Genomic DNA, 18009 nt, shown 5'->3' on the forward strand with positions numbered 1-18009 from the left:
TGAATGAGGGTAGTGTGTGCCAAGAGAGAGTTGTTTGGAGGTCCATCCTCTCTGCCTCCGGTATGAAGGTTACTTAGTTAGGTAGTGTTATGTTTGGCTTGGAATGTACTATTGTGAATGAGGGTAGTGTGTGCCAAGAGAGAGTTGTTTGGCGGTCCATCCTCTCTGCCTCCAGTATGATAGTTAGTTAGTTAGTTAGTGTTATGTTTGGCTTGGAATGTACTAATGTGAATGAGGGTAGTGTGTGCCAAGAGAGAGTTGTTTGGCGGTCCATCCTCGCTGCCTCCGGTATGAAGGTTACTTAGTTAGGTAGTGTTATGTTTGGCTTGGAATGTACGAATGTGAATGAGGGTAGTGTGTGCCAAGAGAGAGTTGTTTGGCGGTCCATCCTCTTTGCCTCCGGTATGAAGGTTACTTAGTTAGGTAGTGTTATGTTTGGCTTGGAATGTACTAATGTGAATGAGGGTAGTGTGTGCCAAGAGAGAGTTGTTTGGCGGTCCATCCTCTCTGCCTCCGGTATAATGGTTAGTTAGTTAGTTAGTTAGTTTTATGTTTGGCTTGGAATGTACGAATGTGAATGAGGGGAGTGTGTGCCAAGAGAGAGTTGTTTGGAGGTCCATCCTCTCTGCCTCCAGTATGATAGTTAGTTAGTTAGTTAGTGTTATGTTTGGCTTGGAATGTACTAATGTGAATGAGGGTAGTGTGTGCCAAGAGAGAGTTGTTTGGCGGTCCATCCTCTTTGCCTCCGGTATGAAGGTTACTTAGTTAGGTAGTGTTATGTTTGGCTTGGAATGTACTAATGTGAATGAGGGTAGTGTGTGCCAAGAGAGAGTTGTTTGGCGGTCCATCCTCTCTGCCTCCGGTATAATGGTTAGTTAGTTAGTTAGTTTTATGTTTGGCTTGGAATGTACGAATGTGAATGAGGGGAGTGTGTGCCAAGAGAGAGTTGTTTGGAGGTCCATCCTCTCTGCCTCCGGTATAATGGTTAGTTAGTTAGTCTTATGTTTGGCTTGGAATGTACGAATGTGAATGAGGGGAGTGTGTGCCAAGAGAGAGTTGTTTGGAGGTCCATCCTCTCTGCCTCCGGTATAATGGTTAGTTTGTTAGTCTTATGTTTGGCTTGGAATGTACGAATGTGAATGAGGGGAGTGTGTGCCAAGAGAGAGTTGTTTGGAGGTCCATCCTCTCTGCCTCCGGTATAATGGTTAGTTAGTTAGTCTTATGTTTGGCTTGGAATGTACGAATGTGAATGAGGGGAGTGTGTGCCAAGAGAGAGTTGTTTGGAGGTCCATCCTCTCTGCCTCCGGTATGATGGTTAGTCAGTTAGGTAGTGTTATGTTTGGCTTGGAATGGAATTTTTACCCACTCGTCTATTTTTTTTTTTTTTGAGATTGGATAAACGCCAAGGGTACTATTGAAATATGCATTATCATATTAGACAGTTAGAAAGACGAGAACCCATTTATCTTTGGTGCAGAGTATGTTGCAGTGAGAAATTATTATCGCATTTCTCTTCTTCCCCCCTACCTGACTCTTTCGCTTTCAGCTGAAATAGTTTATCTATAAATAGTATCTATAAAATAAAGTCGCTATCCGCGTCTGTCTGTTTGTGTGCTTAGTTTTTCTAAACTACGCAACGGATTTTAACAGGGTTCTTACTTTAATTTATAGAATTTCCTCCGGAAGGTTTATATGTGTAATTCATGCATATTATATTTAAGGCGATGCACTACGTAGTAATGCAAAATTATATGTTTTAGGTTTGAAAATTTGGTGGCCTAGAAATGTTTCAGATGCTTTAATTAAATACTGCGAATATAATACATCCTGGCCTTTGAAATGATCGAGTATTTTTTAGATAAGTCTTTTTTTAAGCCCAGAAAAAAATAATGTATAAGGCCTATGAAAACTGCTTTAAAGTCAAAATCTCCTACTTACGAACCCATTTTCGGTTATTGTTTTATTGTATAATGTGGTGAATTAAGTTATTTATAAAATTATCGAATAACATTTAAATATTTATGCCTGAACATCCACAAAATAAAATAAAAGGCACTTTTTGCCCATGTTTTTTTCTTGCATAAATCAAAACAGCTGGATGGTGTTAAGCGGGAATTTAAGCCTTATCGCCATCTACGTAAGGTGTGTTATTGTAAGCGGCTTGATTCAAAATATTACACGACGTAGTGCATCGCCTTAAAGAAAGTAAAGAAAAATCGATGTTTTGTAATCAAGTGGTAAAAATAACATTTTCTCGCTAAACCGGAACGGAATTATATATCTTTATTATTATGCATCTCCTAAGCATAACCCCCAGCAACGCCAGGACACGTCAGCTAATTTATACTAAACTTGCTGAAGTGTACCCGACGTTGTTCGACTTTTCTCTATTTTCGATAAATAAAATATGCATGTATTAAGGGGGGACTAGGGTTAATTCGTACGAAAAAAGGCATTTTTTGTGATTTTTTTGTGACAACACATTTAAAATTTCTTTATTAAATCTAATAGGACAGTAAAGTATGACATTTTAAAAATTTTGTATAAAATTTTCACGGAGAAATATTAAAAAACACGGCAATGGCAGCAATTATTCGGACGTGTCTCAAAAAAAAGTAGAATGGCGGTGCCCCTCATAACTCGGTGCTGGGTCATCTGAAATCAAAAAATTAAAGTTCAATCGTTAGATAATAGTTTTTCCCAGGTAACTCTGGGAGCGTTTTTTGAAATTTTAATTTTTCACTTTTTTGGAACACTTTGAAGGGAAAAACGCTATTTTTAGTGAAAAAAATCGGCTAATTTGTTATTGTAAAATAATAATTATTAACAAATTTGAAAAAAACTCTCTAGCGTTACCTCGTAAATTATGTACAAAAATAGTTTTCAAAATTTCAAAAGGATCGGTGCAGTAGTTTTGAAGTTATGACGGTCACCGACTTTGAAAACGTGAGTTGTGGGAAAAACGCTATAAAGTTTTGAACAATAAAAAATCTGGTATTAAACGTTTATAAGCAAATTTTATCGACTTACCTCACACTGAATCATCAATGCCAGGTCCATAAAGCATGTTGCTATCATCCATGATGTCTAAAGCACCTTTTTTCTCCTGTCTACGACGAATCCTGCCTTCTTTAGTTTGTCTCTCTGCTTCCTGCTCTGCTCGGCTTATACGTATGGTCGGGTAGGGATTAAAATCCGACAGGTATAAAAATACTCGTAACTTCGTCAATTTTGCTCCAATCAACTTGAAATTTGAACACAATATTCTTAACATATTAAGCATTTATTTAAAAAAAAATTAAAAAATGCAAAAAAAAAAAATTTAAAACCCTAGCCCCCCCTTAAATAAACCTTCCGGAAGATAATCTCTACATTCTAGTGAAAATCTTATCAAACTCTACTAAAACTAAGCGCACAAACAGACAGACGCGGATAGTGACTTTGTTTTATACTATTTGAGAAAATTCATCAATTTGAGTCAAGTAATCTTAGCGATTTTCTGTGTTTGGGTAATCGTATTATAACTCGATTAAGAAAGAACGGCTGTGTCGTAACAAGTTGGCTTTAAATGTATGCGCCAACTTAAAAGCAATTTTTAAAAATAAATATAAAATAAAATTCCGCGAGAAAAATACACTACCCACGGATTCCTCGCCACATAAAATGTCGGGTTCACTTCCTCCAGAACGAGACACGCGACCTTTAAACTTCTCCCGGCAGTGCGCATGGCGGCCGGGGGGCGGTGTTGGGGTGGGGAGTGCCAAAGGGGGAAGGTTCCATTCACGGGAGGTTTACCCCCTTCCCTCCAAGCACACCCAGTGATAGTATTTACCTTTTAGACAGAGAGCTAACTTTTGATTGAAATTTGATCAAATATATTTTATATAATAATTAATAATTTTGCATAGGTATATCTATCACTTTGTGGCTACGATGTACTTTGTTTAAACAAATACATGATTTATTATTAATGCCGGCCGATTTTGAAACAACTGTGGAGGGATTGTTATTATGGCCAATTTAAATGGGTTGTTCGCTGGATGGTTCTGTGGTTCTCCAATCCGCAGAATCTAAAGTTGCGTAATTACTCTCGGTGTGTAAAATCAGAATTCGAATATTTTCAATTTAGTTTTTATTTTAACAAACTCACGTTACAATAATTTTATGAACAAAAGAGATCGCGTGCGTTAGAGGGGATTTAGGGCTAAACCGGCGGCTGAGACCACTGGAGAGAGAATGAAATGATGAGGTTGTAATATTACTAGTCGCAATTGAATGTGGGGAACTCTAATTATTATTGTTATTTTCGGGAGATGTGAACTCCCTATAAGTTACCCTACACAACCATTCCGTACTCAGGGCTCAACAAGTACAATAACTTAACATAAGTACTTAATATTACAAAATTATAGATTAAAATAAATTAGGTGTTGAAGTGGGGGAGGAGGCGTAACTAGTTATTAGTAAACAATTGGGGGAGGAGATAAAACGGACGGCGAATGGGAACATATCTAAGACGGGGCTGTAACATAGATTTTTTGGGTTTGTTAATAGATTAATTATTATTTATTAATTTCTACGGTTTATTAGATATCTAAGCGTTTTCCTTCATTATTAACATGGGGAATATATATTTACCCCTGTATTTTATATATTTACTTAAACAAAGTAATATTGCATCATATAAATATTATTTTACACAATTTAGATTGAATACAATAGAATTAATCAGAAGGTAATAAGAAATTATTTATAGAAACAACGATTTAGTCTCACCAAGACATTATTAGGAATATTTGCATAATATGCAAGTATACGGAATATTATTCCTTACGTATTTATAAATAATGACCTGATAATAGGCATCTTCCTCTTTCTCATTAACAAAGCTTGCAACAGATATGTCCGAGCCCCACGAGGCTGGTATTTCAAGCCAGGATAGCAAGCTATTGCTAGTGATCTTGCAAGCTAGTATCTCTAGTTACATGTAAACAGAGCTAGCTTTGTGTTTAACCTAGTCGGTTAGTGAGGAAGCCAGAAGGCTAGCATCTCAAGCCAGGACAGCAAGCTATTGATAGTAATCTTGCAAGCTAGTATTTCTACCTACATGTAAACAGAGCTAGCTTTGTTTTTAACCTAGTAAGTTAGTGAGGAAGCCAGTAGGCTAGCATCCTAAGTTTTGTTCTCTTTTTCCTATAGACTTGTTGTTAATTGTTACCTTAGTCACTGCAATGATACTGGCTTTAAATTTCCTAGCAATTTTTCACGATACTTGGAAAATTTGAGTTTGAAAGCTAGTTCTGTTAACATATAGATAGAGATAAAATCTTGTAAGATTACTAGCAATAGCTTGCTGTCCTGGCTTTAGATGCTAGCCTACTGTCTTCCTCACCAACTTACTAGGTTAAAAACAAAGCTAGCTCTCTTTTACATGCAAGTATAAATACTAGCTTGCAAGATTACTAGCTATAGCTTGCTCTCCTGGCTTGAGATGCTAGTCTACTGGCTTCCTCACTAACTGACTAGGTTAAACACAAAGCTCTGTTTACATGTAGCTAGAGATACTAGCTTGCAAGATCACTAGCAATAGCTTGCTATCCTGGCTTGAAATAAAAGCCTGGTGTGGCGTGGACATTAGTTGTTATGCAGAAATAGTGGTTTCTAGCTTTCGGCAGCAGAAGCGCGATACCACTGTCACTGTGACTGTTTCTATGCCCGATATATCCATATTGTCCAATGTCAGCCCACATGCCCAGTATTGCCCAGTGCCCACTGCCCGTTCGAGCTCCCAGCCGGCCGCGGCGCCGCGGTTCTGTTTGTTGGTTGCCCTTTCTCTAGTGACGCGTGAATCTCACTCGATGAAAATATTTAGAAAACACAAATCTGCATTCCATTTCTGAGTCACGTTCCAGCGTGCACCGTCTGCCTGTACCGTGCATCACGCCATCACTCTCATATGGTCATTCTCATTTACACTTTACACTTTACACCTCCTCCTATCTTTTTTCATTCATAAACTACTTGTATTGGAATTCTTCATGGGCAACAAGCAGTCATAGAATCTTTTTTGGAAATATATATCCCAGCCTGACACGGTATCATAAAAGTTATGCCTTCTCATTTAGTATTACGGTGAGATATTTGATTTAAACAGTATGCATTTTCAGTATGCATTAAAAAAATACCGTTAACGCTATCGAAAAAATTAAAATAACTATTATTATAATTCAATTCTAACATTTAGCATTTGAAACATACTAGTCAACGTTTGCAAATTTTTTATGAATATATCAATATAAAACGAAAAAAGTGATTGGACAATAACTTTTATAATACCTTTGTCTAAATAATTTGTTTTTCTTGTTTAGTGCCCGGTTTCATGGGGTGAGGTTTGTCTAGGTTTTGGAGGTACATGCATTTGCCCATCTACTGCGTGGTGGGTCAGACAGTTCTCATAATGAGAAAATGAGCAAAATATCAGAGGCTTTAAGGGTTTACTCCACAAGAAGGCTTTGAGGAAGATAATTTCACTCAGGGCCTATGTCGTCTTTGAAAATGCTATGTGGTTCGTCTTTTCAAGGAGAGGGAAAAGTGAATATCTGTCTTTGAAGACAACCATGCTGTAGGAGGGAGGAAACACAGAGGCTAGTAAATTGTTCCACAGCCGATCTGTTGAAACAACTCATTCTCATGTGACAAATTTCAACCGTGTAAACAACCTACGAACATACATACAAAATGTTTACATTATAATTTAAATAATTTAACTTTAAAATAAATAGAAATCAATAAATAAATAAAATATAGCTGCCAACTAACAATAAGCAACGATCAACAAGCAACGAGCAACAAGCAACAAACACCGAGTGACATACAGTTCATCTATTCTCGTATCTAATTTTGGCGTCGCTTTTCTCGTATCCATAGTAGTGACGTCACAGCTTTCCACGACGCGACATGCTTCTAGCAATTTCCCCTTGGCGCCGGCCCAGAGCGGGACGGCGCGCGCGGCGGTACTGCGTCAGACAGGGATGCCGATAAGCGAGAGTAGAATCCGATGCCTGATAGTAAACCTGGCGAATTCATTTTCAATATTTGGCATTTCATTCACGGTTATCTGTTTTTTGTTTATTTTAATCAATATTTTTATCACTCGATAACTTCGACGAGTTTCGCCTACACATTCGGAGATCCGGTGCATTATTTCTAGTGTTGCCTTTGTGTGAACGCCTACGCACGATGAGGATAGTCAACGGTCATGGCTACGTACAATTTCAATCCACTTAGAGAAATAATCGATACCTACTACGTATATAATAAGAAAAAGGTACCTTTACATATAGGCGTAATACGGAATGTACCTGCGTCAAGTGCGAGATAACAATACACTACCTACGTCAACGTTGCGGAGGTTCTGCTTGAGGGGGGCGGCGGGGGAACCGCGGGGCCCCCTGACCGCCCCACCAGCCCTGGGCCAGGGCGCCGCTCCAGTTGATGTTTCGCCACAGTAATAAATCCTCGGCCCTCGTGACGTCAGCCGCCTTTCGCCCGATGCGCGCGCCGCCGCCTCGACTGTCTGCCTGTGTGTGTGATATAGAAATTACAGAGGTAGAGTGGTATTGGTTGAGTGGTAGAGCCGAGCCGCCTAAACGCTCCGGCTGGTCGCAGTCGCCCGCCAGTCGCCCGCCAGCCGCCGCGCACTCACCGCCCTTGCTAGTCGCACTCCATTGCTCCAGTACTAGTCTAGTACCCTAGTCCTCGTGCCGCGTGCCGCGAGTGCCCGCTACTATAGCCTAGTCAGTGATTCGGTGTGGTGTCGGTGTCAGTGCGATCTACTGAAGCAGATGCGAGCCATCAGCCCAGCAGCAGCAGCAAGCAACAGCTCACTCTCAGTTCTCAGTGGCTGACAGCTCTCGAGCAGCGCGTGTCGTGTGTCGTGTGCTAGGTTACTGGTTGCTATAGCTGTTAAACAGCTGTTCGTCCACCTAACCTGGTGACTGGTGACGGTGACGGTGATAATAAACACAACAAGCGTCGATAGTGTCCCAGTTAACATGGAAAATACAGTGAACACGGATTCACGCGAGAACTATTTCAAACAAAATAAAGTACGTATTCTTTCAATAACTATTTTACATTCATGAATCTAAAGAAAAGTTCGATCATGTGCCCTTTCGTTTTTTTCAGTTTTGTTTGGTGAATATTCACTTCTCAACAATTGATAGTAAAGTTAGTTATTATAATATTGGTGCCGACTGAGTAGAATTTCAGTAAAATTCTTTGGACTGATTTTTCCGAAGACGGTGGTTGATAATTTCTGTTATTTTTGTTCACAAAATATTAACTCGATGTGGGTAGTTACTGGTTAGTTGCACTGTTATCTTATCGCGTTATTGGAATTTATTCCTGTTTCGTTAAAATGAAGAATTTATCGTAATCCAATTAGTCCCGAGGACTTGACGACAGCACATTCGTAGTAGAATCCCTCGGTGTATCATTAATATTAATTAACGATGTTATTATCATTATTAGAATGAAATGCACAACATAATTTTTTTGGATTTCGCGTATTTGTGTCAAATTTGGAAATATTCAGGGACTTTGTTCCAAGACCGCGATTTTAATAGAAAATAGAAATATAGGTTTTCGGGATCAACGTTGGCTGTTGCCTGTTTCTTGAAACTGCCTGAAAGGGGGCAGCTAGGGGTAGATGTGTGATAACTAATAACCTTTCGCTGCTAAATGCATCTGGCTCCGTAGTAAGCGTTCAAAAAGATAAATAATATGGTTTGAAAGAGAGATACGTAAATACGAATGTTAGAGGGAGCGCGCTAATATTTAAAAAAAAATCATAATTAAGCGAAAATTGTCAAAATATCGTTTAAAATAGAGCAAAAACCTCTAGACAAAAGTGCTTTAGTTGCATTTAAAGATATTTTTGGTTTTTTCTTGCCTATGTACATGTTAACATAATAAAATGTGTTTTTGATAATTTTCCGAGCATAATTTGCGATTTTTTTTTGTATTGAAGGAATTTCATATAGTTACTCTTTCGGCTCTATCTATACGAATGTACTGATATTATCTTCAAAAACAACATATATTTGTTTATGAGCTTAAAAACTTGATGTTTTTAAGAGAAATATATTAAGGCGACGCCATACGTAGTAATGCAATATCATGTGTTTTTGGTTTGAAAATTTGGTCGCCTAGAAATGTTTCAGATACTTTAATTAAATACCGCGAGTAGAATACATCTTGGCCTTTGAAATAATCGAGTATTTTTTAGATAAGTCTTTTTATAAGCCCAGAAAAAAATAATGTATAAAGCTTATGAAAACTGCTTTAAACTTCAAAATCTCCTACTTACAAACCCATTTTCGGTTATGATTTTATTGTATAATGTGGCAAATTAAGTCATCTATAAAATGATCCAAAAAAAAAAAAATTATGCCTGAACATACTAAAAATAAAATAAAAGGCACTTTTTGGCCATTTTTTTCTTGCATAAATCAAAACAGGCGGATGGTGTTAAGTGGGAATTTAAACCTTATCGCCATCTATATACGTAAGGGTTGTTATTGATAGCGGCTCAATTTAAAATATTACACGACGTAGTGCATCGCCTTAACAATCGGTAGAAATTCGGAACGCGGTGGCTTAACTGGGAAATAATCGGATGAGCATAAGTCGCGTATCTCCGTCCGTACGAAGTGTAATGCAGTTGGTGCAAGTTGCATGCTCCACTTATCGCTACAATATAGCGAGCCGCTCGCGTTCACTCGGCTAAAGATAATAATTCTCGTTGCGTATTATTTAGTAAACATATAATGGGAGAGATGACCAGTGAACACTGAGCAATGGGCAGGGACCATTCAGCCGCCAGACATGCACATTACGGTCGTCGTGACGGTATTGCGGGAATTGGGCACAGCAGACTGTGGACTGTGGACTGTGGACTGTGGACTGGTGCAGAGTGGAGTGTGTCAGCGCTAGTGAAAGTGGTTCAGGGGAGACTGGCCCACAGTCCACTGCCACTGCGGACCACTGACCACTGCCCGTACCTGCTCGCTACTTCTATAATCTGATGTAATATTAATCAGCTCTACTCAGCTGTCTAGCGAACTTTACTATTTTATTCAGTGGGTAATTAATGGAAAATTAGAATGTTAAAATTTAAATTTTCCCAAATTCAGATAGTTGCATTTTATAGCAATTCAGGTGAATCGTTTTTTTATGGATTAAGCGTGGCAGGCGATCCCTAATAATTACCATTAAGTGATTTATTCACTGTATTTAAACCTCCCTCTTTGTTTAAAATTCTAAGAATCGAGTAGATAAATAGAAATATCATTATTTTTATAGGAGAACAACCTTTTTTATTGTTTTATTTACTCTTTTTATACGCCCATGAGGCTTTTAGATTAGGTACATTAAAATGTGTACAATTTTGTACGTATGGTTATAAACAATGACTGGAAAAAAATAATTTCGTACATTACAGTGGTTTACAATTGGATAAATAAAAAAATATAAACTGAAATTATGAGAAATATCTTTTGACATGAAAAAATGTTTAAGTACGTTTTAAATATCGAATTCGTTACTAATGTAATGTCTATATCATTTGTGTAATCATTTGCTAAGCTATTATCGAGTTAAACCTTCAATTCGAAGGGGTTAGTGTCGGATTAGCTCAGTGGTCAGAGCAAAGCCCCAGGATAGACTCCAAGATGCGACCGAATCATTTTATGATTTTTCTGTTTCACAATTTAATAATAAAAAAAAGTCGGACGTACTTTTACATATTTCCACAGTGATGTACAAGAACTGACTGTATTCATTATACTGTGTGAAATCTATTTAATTATTACCTACCTGCAGAAATAACATAACTAATAACGTAATAACATTGTCATTTTATAAATTAATAACTTCACTTGCTCTATCAATGTTAGTATTTACAACAAATTGTTTTTTTTTTTTATAATTTTTATAAATCATATTTTTTGATACTTTTTTAACTACCATACAAGGTTGTGCTCGTATTATGGTAGTAGTACATCAACAATTAATCAAATAGTTAAAACAACTGTATTACTTACACTAATTTCACGTAAAAGCGCCGCACTAGGGCATAGATAGATAATAAACCACTTTTTTGTTGTTCATTAGAGATTATATTCGCATGTTTATTTTGTGGTCGATAAGTTACTGTTTTCAAGGCAATTTTCTTCCCATGTATTTTTGTTTCATAAGACTGTAATAATACTTTCATAAGTTGTTTTTGAGTGACGCAGTTGCTGGTCGTGTTTTAGTGTTCATCATACAAGTCTCCCACCCACGTCAGTAGGCATTGTTTCATTGACTCACTGTCTCACTGTCGCGCTGTCTCACTGTCTCACTGTCTCACTGTCTCGCTGGTCTCATTATCGCACTATCTTACTGTCTGGGCTGCTAACCTGCCAGTTAGCTCATTGCTATCAGATAGTGATAGTAAAATGGCCAAATAGACTAATGAAAGCCGCCCTGGCTAGTTGGAGGATTGCGAAAGAAACCATAAAATAAATTAAAGAGTTCCTTCAGTTTATGTTCATACATTATCCACGTCAAGTGCCTAGAAACGAACAAGTATTTTTGGATAAAAGTCACCATCTAAATATTTAATACAATATTTTTAAATTTTGAAATTCGTACGGATGGAAATGTATTCATGATTTTCTACGGTGAGTTGTAGATTTGTTGCATCTAAATATTAAATTTACTTTGGAATTTCGTAATTTTAAGTTTTTTAATATACCAAAATTTCTACATCTCGCTTAAAAGCAAACGATCTTTGTGTCTTTTTATAAGACCAAAATATCGTACGATATACCCACATTTAAACATTAAACTTGGCTTCAAACTTGACGGATATCAATCTGTCTTCCAAAAAATCACATTGCGTTACTTTACAAATACAGAATTTTTAATCATCGAATTGATCGAAAATTTGAAAGAAAATCAGAAAAAGATTTGGTCGTATCTAGGCGTTAAACTCAGCAACTCGGCCTTGTCCGAGATTTGCTATGGCTAAACATAGCAGCAATACAAACATGTGTTAAGAAAATGAAGATGGTGTTGGTAGTTCTTAGTCGAAGTATGATACAGTTAAATATGGCCGAAGGGTTATTAGCTCAGTGGTAGAGAAAATCCCTGGCATTGCTGAGGTCCTGCATTCAATTCCTGGATGCGACCGAATCTTTTTACTGATTCAAATTTTCATTTGAGAGTCGTTAATATTATCTTTAATGATTAAATATTACTGTTTATTACATTATTTGTTTTATTCATTAAGTTAATAATAAAAAAACAGAATTTAAAAATATTTAAAATAGTTATGAAAATAACGAAATAAACTATTTTTGTTTTGGACTTCTCTGGACAGAATAGTATTGATTTGCTTTGGCCAACGAAATGAATTTGTTTCTGTGCCGATGTTTCAGCTTTTATTTTTATTTTCATTTTATTTACATAAAATGTCGATAAGATATTGGAATGTGCTCCTGGGTGACTTTACTAGTACTATAATTTATTAATTAATTTAACCGATACATTTCCATACACGAGTAATTTATTACAGAAGCTTAGAATAAAGCGGGTTGACTCTACTGATGGTCAATAGAAATAGCAGACTCCACACTGAGAAGACTTCCTGATATAAAATATTGGTAATTTATTAAGAATCTCTTCAAATTATTAGTAATCCGGTTAAAAGTGGTATTTAACGAATGAATTGTTAGGTTTCCTAAACAGTTTCAGTAAAACACGAATGTGTTATCGCGATGTCGGAACATAAATAGTCATAAATAATTTCGCATTTCGTCATTGTGTATTATCAAGACAAATGCAGGTCCATGAAAACATGTTCCGAGATATTAGGGATGTACTAAAATTTTAATAGGCAACTGCCTGCAATCCTGTTTTTTACCGGATTTTAATAAGTCAGTAGTAGTCATTTTTCTTCGTGCACTAAATAGGCACCAACTCGTGACTCACAAGTCATATATTCCTAAATATATAATGATTGTACAATCTTTCGGCAATTCCTGTGTGTGAGATATCAGCCATGATATATTCGTACCAGAAGACACTGGAATGCCTGTTACGATATATATAGCCGTCTAATAAATAAACTTGTTTTGTCCGCAGTTGGAGTACGACGGGGAGCAGCAGCTGATCAGCAGCATGGAGGGGCTGGCCCTGCAGAGGTCGGAGGGCGAGGGCGCACAACGCCTGGCCGTGCTCAGCTACGAGCAGGTGCGGCGACTCAGCGACGTCATGGACGAGGTTGTCAGCATCCACGGACGGGGCAATTTCCCCACGCTGGAAGTGCGCCTGCGCGACTTGGTGGCCGGCGTGCGCGCCAAGCTCGAGGCGCCGGCCGCCGAGGGGGGCGCCGGCATGAAGGTGCGCGACATCCGCCTCAACGGGGGCGCAGCCTCGCATGTGCTCGCCACCGAAAGCCAGCCATACAACGACCTGGATCTTATATTTGCCGTGGAGCTGTCCAGCGGCAGGCACTACGAGCGCGTCAAGAGCGCCGTGCTGGCCTCGCTGTGCGACCTGCTGCCCGAAGGCGTGGCTCGTCGTCGCGTGTCATCCTGCGGCATCAAGGAGGCCTACGTGGGAAAGATGGTCAAGGTCAACAACGAGGGAGACAGGTGGTCACTCATCTCCCTGGGCAACTCTCGCGGGCACAAGAATGTGGAGCTGAAGTTCGTAGACACCATGCGACGGCAATTCGAATTCTCCGTAGACTCGTTCCAGATCGTGCTGGACTCGCTGTTCGTATTTTGCGACTGCGCGCGTCTTCCCATCGGGGAGAACTTCTACCCCAGCGTTGTTGGCGAGTCCGTGTACGGGGACTTTCGCGAGGCGCTGTACCACCTGCACAAGAAGCTGATCTGCACGCGCCACCCGGAGGAGATCCGCGGTGGCGGCCTGCTCAAGTACTGCACGCTGCTGGTCAAGGCCTACCGGCCCGCGCGCCCCGACAAGATCAAGTCCCTGGAGCGCTACATGTGTTCGCGCTACTTCATCGACTTCCCGGACATTGGCCAGCAGCGCGCCAAACTGGAGGCCTACCTGTGGAACCACTTCGCGGGCCCCGAGGAGGAGTCGCTCAAGTACCAATTCCTGACGCTTCTGCACTCCGTGGTTGCCGAGTCCACCGTGTGTCTGATGGGCCACGAGCGGCGGCAGACGCTGGCACTGATCGACGAGCTGGCATGTGTCGAGTTGTGCGCCGAGAGGCAGCGCCTACTGGCGCAGCACCAGCCCGGCCTGCTGTACGCCAACGGCTACTACTACGCGCCCATCCTGCCGGCGTGCTACCCGCCGCAGCCTCCCTGCTGCTCGTGCCCGCCGCCCTCGTGCGCCTGGATGGCTTGCTCCACGTGAGAGCGCGCGAGTGCCTAATGTTATACTATGAGACACTTTCGGGTTATGCTTTTTATCAACTCTCTAAATTACTGAGCATTCAGTGTATTAAAACAAAAAAACAAAAACAAAAAAAACATAAAAACTTATGAAAAACATTTACCAAAAAAAGATCTACGCAAATATAACGTATTATTTAGTTAGCCACTAAAGTTTACATTGTAGACATGTATTATGTTCTTCCGGTAAATAATATAGTGTGTCTGATGTTCGGTGTCCGAAGGCTGTCACTGTGCCATACTGTCCACTGTCCACTGTGTCCACTCTCCATCGTGTCCACTCTCCACTACCACTCCTGATCGCCTGTACCATTAGGACGCCTGTCTACATTCCGCCAGCAATGTATTGCAACTGGCAACTAGATCCCAACTCTCCACCAACCAGCCTACCTGTCCCGTGTGTATTATATTACCTATCTTCCATATTTGTACGTACATCACTTCGAGTAAACACACTGTGGGTAGATTAAAAGAGTACCTACTTTAACCGATTTACCAAACTGACATGATACATGTACGAGTATGTAATATTCCTACTTAATTATGTTATGGAACTTTATTAAATTGAAGGGCAGATATTATTTGCACGGCGACTGATTGTTGAATTAAATATTTATAGATTTTAAATGTGTGAAAAATATTATAGATATAGGTATATCAAATAATATATAAAAAATTAAATTACTCAACATGTTTATATTCTCAGAAAACTTTACGTACTTAATTTAAGGAATAGAGGCCTAATAACGTAAAACCTAAAGAAAGTATAAAAATAAATCCATTCTTGTATTTGTATCGAATCCCCTAGACTCAATTTAAATTATACAGATTTTGAGTAGAATCTGAATCCATATCACTCATATTGAGAAAAAAAATTAGTTAATTCAATTTCAGTTTCCGCAAAACGTCTTTTTGAGTAGCAATTTTTTAGTTGATTGATTTGTAAATCTGTATTCTATTATTTATATTCTTCAAAACCTACTAAACTGCTTCACTACAAATGGAGGCCGGTGCCAACTTATTTAGTTCATTATGTAAACGCGTATAAAAAGACAGCGGAATTTGTTAGCTCATACTACGAACATTTCGCCGGAACATTTCTGCCCTTTGATCCATAGGTCGTATTGTGTATCGCATTGTCGCTGTTTCCGTTGCTGGAGACGCAGTCGCCACACCAATACACCACCCTCCCTGGTCATTCATCAAGTCCCTGACAATCAGTTCCTGTGTCCAGTGATTCAACATTTGGTGCCTGCCAAGCATTGACCTGGTGTACACTGTACAGCTGAAATACTGCTCGGGATTTATATTGCGCGTTTTCTTTAATTTCTTTATTGAAATCAAGAAATGATCTATGCCAATGTCTTGGGATAGATCCTTACGCTAACGATGAATTGGACAAGGCAGATGAATTAGAAAAGGCAGTGAACTAGGCTGTATAGCGTAGCGTCAGCGCGGCCGGTGGAAGCTGGTAGGTGGATGGTGATTCCTGTGTGAATAGGTTAAGACAAACACTAAACTATTATGTTCGTCGTCTCGTACTTCTTAAGTCAGATATATAGCTTAGTTCGTTGGAAAGGATGAAGTGTCTGCAGGTTGCGGCAGGTCTCCAGTTCGGACGAACCCGTAATACCAAGCGATAGACAGAAATATATTTTGATATTGTATACACGAGTGGTTGGGCGAATGGCGGTGGGAGTGGGGTAGAGGATAGAATACTGATGTAGATAAAGTACTGAGTTTCTCCCGACCCTTCTGGTCCCTAGGTTGTCTGAAGGATTGCTCATGTTTGTTTATTTTTTATGATCTCTGTATTTCGGTAAGCTCACTTTTTTCATAGTCAACTTGATTAAAGGTAGTAATATACCTCTCAATTAAAGACTCAACAATGTGAATGCTGTTTATTTATATGAAATAATCGACTGAATTTTGAAGATTTGTTAGCATTTCGGCAAATCCATTCCAATTTGATTGAAAATAAGTAAAAAGCTGTCGAAAAGCCTGGGCGGAAGAGCGTTGGTCTACTCTTGTACTGCGTCGTATCCCGTACTGCGTATGCAAGTACCGTGCACTGGCTGTACATCAACTGTGCATCAACTGTGCAAGTACTGTGTACTGGCTGTGCATCAACTGTGCAAGTACCGGTCACTCAGCTATTGGCCACTGACCGCGGCCATACTGTTCCGGAACCAAGCTCGAGCAGGAAATACTCGAGGGGTTCGTCGAGCCACAAGTCTTGGACATTTGTGCAATGTTGTTTTAATGAATATTTCAACGTGTTCATGTATTTTATTTAAATTATTTTTTTCCATTAACCGTACATAACGATGATCCCCTGAACAAAGAACGTGTACAGTTCTCTCGTACCAAGCTTGGTTCTGCAGCACTCGTACAGCTGTGAGGGGACCGTTGCATTCTTTATAATATATAGGTTTAATACAATAGTCATAAGTTCAAAACTGCTGTCATGTAGCGGTTTATTAGGTTAAGATATCTTTATGAATGCATTATATTTGTATGTGCCCTGGCAACTGCGGGAATACCTGCGAACATTCATTAGCATACAGATATTTATAGTTTCACTGTAAACTTGCCCGTTCTGATAGGTTGTCATAAGGAGAAGAATGTAAGATATAAACTTATTTAAAAAAAAACGAAAATTTAAAAAAAGTGATAATAAAATATTTAAAAATCGTGATTAAAATAATCAATTGTTTCATTTATTTTTCCCTTATATATACATAAAACCTAACAAAACAACACACACGATCTTAAGGAAAAAGTACACACTTACTAGCTGAAACCTTTTATATGGTTTATTAGAAATACATTTTATACGAACAGTACCTGCCTGTATAGTTACCTAAGTAACGACCACACCTGTTTTCTGAGGCCATGATTTATATCTCTCATAAAATAAAGATTTTTTTCAAATAAAACTATGTACTTATTCACAGCTTTGCCTTCAAGAGTAGGTACGTAAAATAAATGTTAAATATACGCACTTCTTTGAACTGATATCGGTGGTTACACATTTACATCAATATGACATTTTGTCACATCGTCCTTTCAGAGGTAAAATTACTAAATTGCATTATGAAACTGACTGAGTTTTACTCTAAATGGACGATATCAACATTCACATGTCACAATCATATTGACAATAAGGCAATCTAGAACTATCCAAAAAGCAATTCTTTCTCAAGGTCATCTACAAGTAAACAAAACTGTCTCATTCGCAATCTTATCCAAAATTTACACACCTTTATTTGTGCAGTAAGTATTTTATTGTTGTGCTTAGTGTTGATTCTCTCGAGCATATTATTAGAATATTTGATGGTGCAATCAACACAAACAGCATCTCCAAAGACGACATACAAGGAGAGACACCTGAGGTAATTGATTTCCTTTGGGGCCTCACGTGTTGACTTAAAAAAAATTAAAACCCTGTCAAAGATCGGTAAAGCTAACTTCGATTAACTTGCCAGGCTGTGAACTATGTCAGCGCTTGCTATTCATCTGTTGAAGG

General features: G+C 38.9%; 1 protein-coding gene across 2 annotated transcripts in view; it reads left to right on the forward strand.

The window, feature by feature from the left end:
- The window catches only part of LOC149423132 (terminal nucleotidyltransferase 5C), a 61463-nt gene extending 44276 nt beyond the window's left edge, over positions 1–17187 (forward strand). Inside the window, exons 1-2 of one of the 2 annotated variants that reach the window (XM_089632498.1) lie at positions 7679–8108; positions 13192–17187. In XM_089632498.1, coding sequence (XP_089488624.1) covers positions 8055–8108; positions 13192–14442 — 1305 coding nt within the window. In that variant the 5' untranslated portion in view covers positions 7679–8054 and the 3' untranslated portion in view covers positions 14443–17187. Of the gene's footprint in view, positions 1–7678; positions 8109–13191 lie in introns of those variants that run through there. The other variant, XM_089632497.1, reaches the window with a different exon arrangement.
- The last annotated feature ends 822 nt before the right edge of the window (positions 17188–18009 follow it).

This window comes from Hesperophylax consimilis, chromosome 6, assembly GCF_061612785.1.
Source record: "Hesperophylax consimilis isolate HC1 chromosome 6, BYU_Hcon_1.0, whole genome shotgun sequence".
Classification (NCBI taxonomy): Eukaryota; Metazoa; Arthropoda; class Insecta; order Trichoptera; family Limnephilidae; genus Hesperophylax; species Hesperophylax consimilis.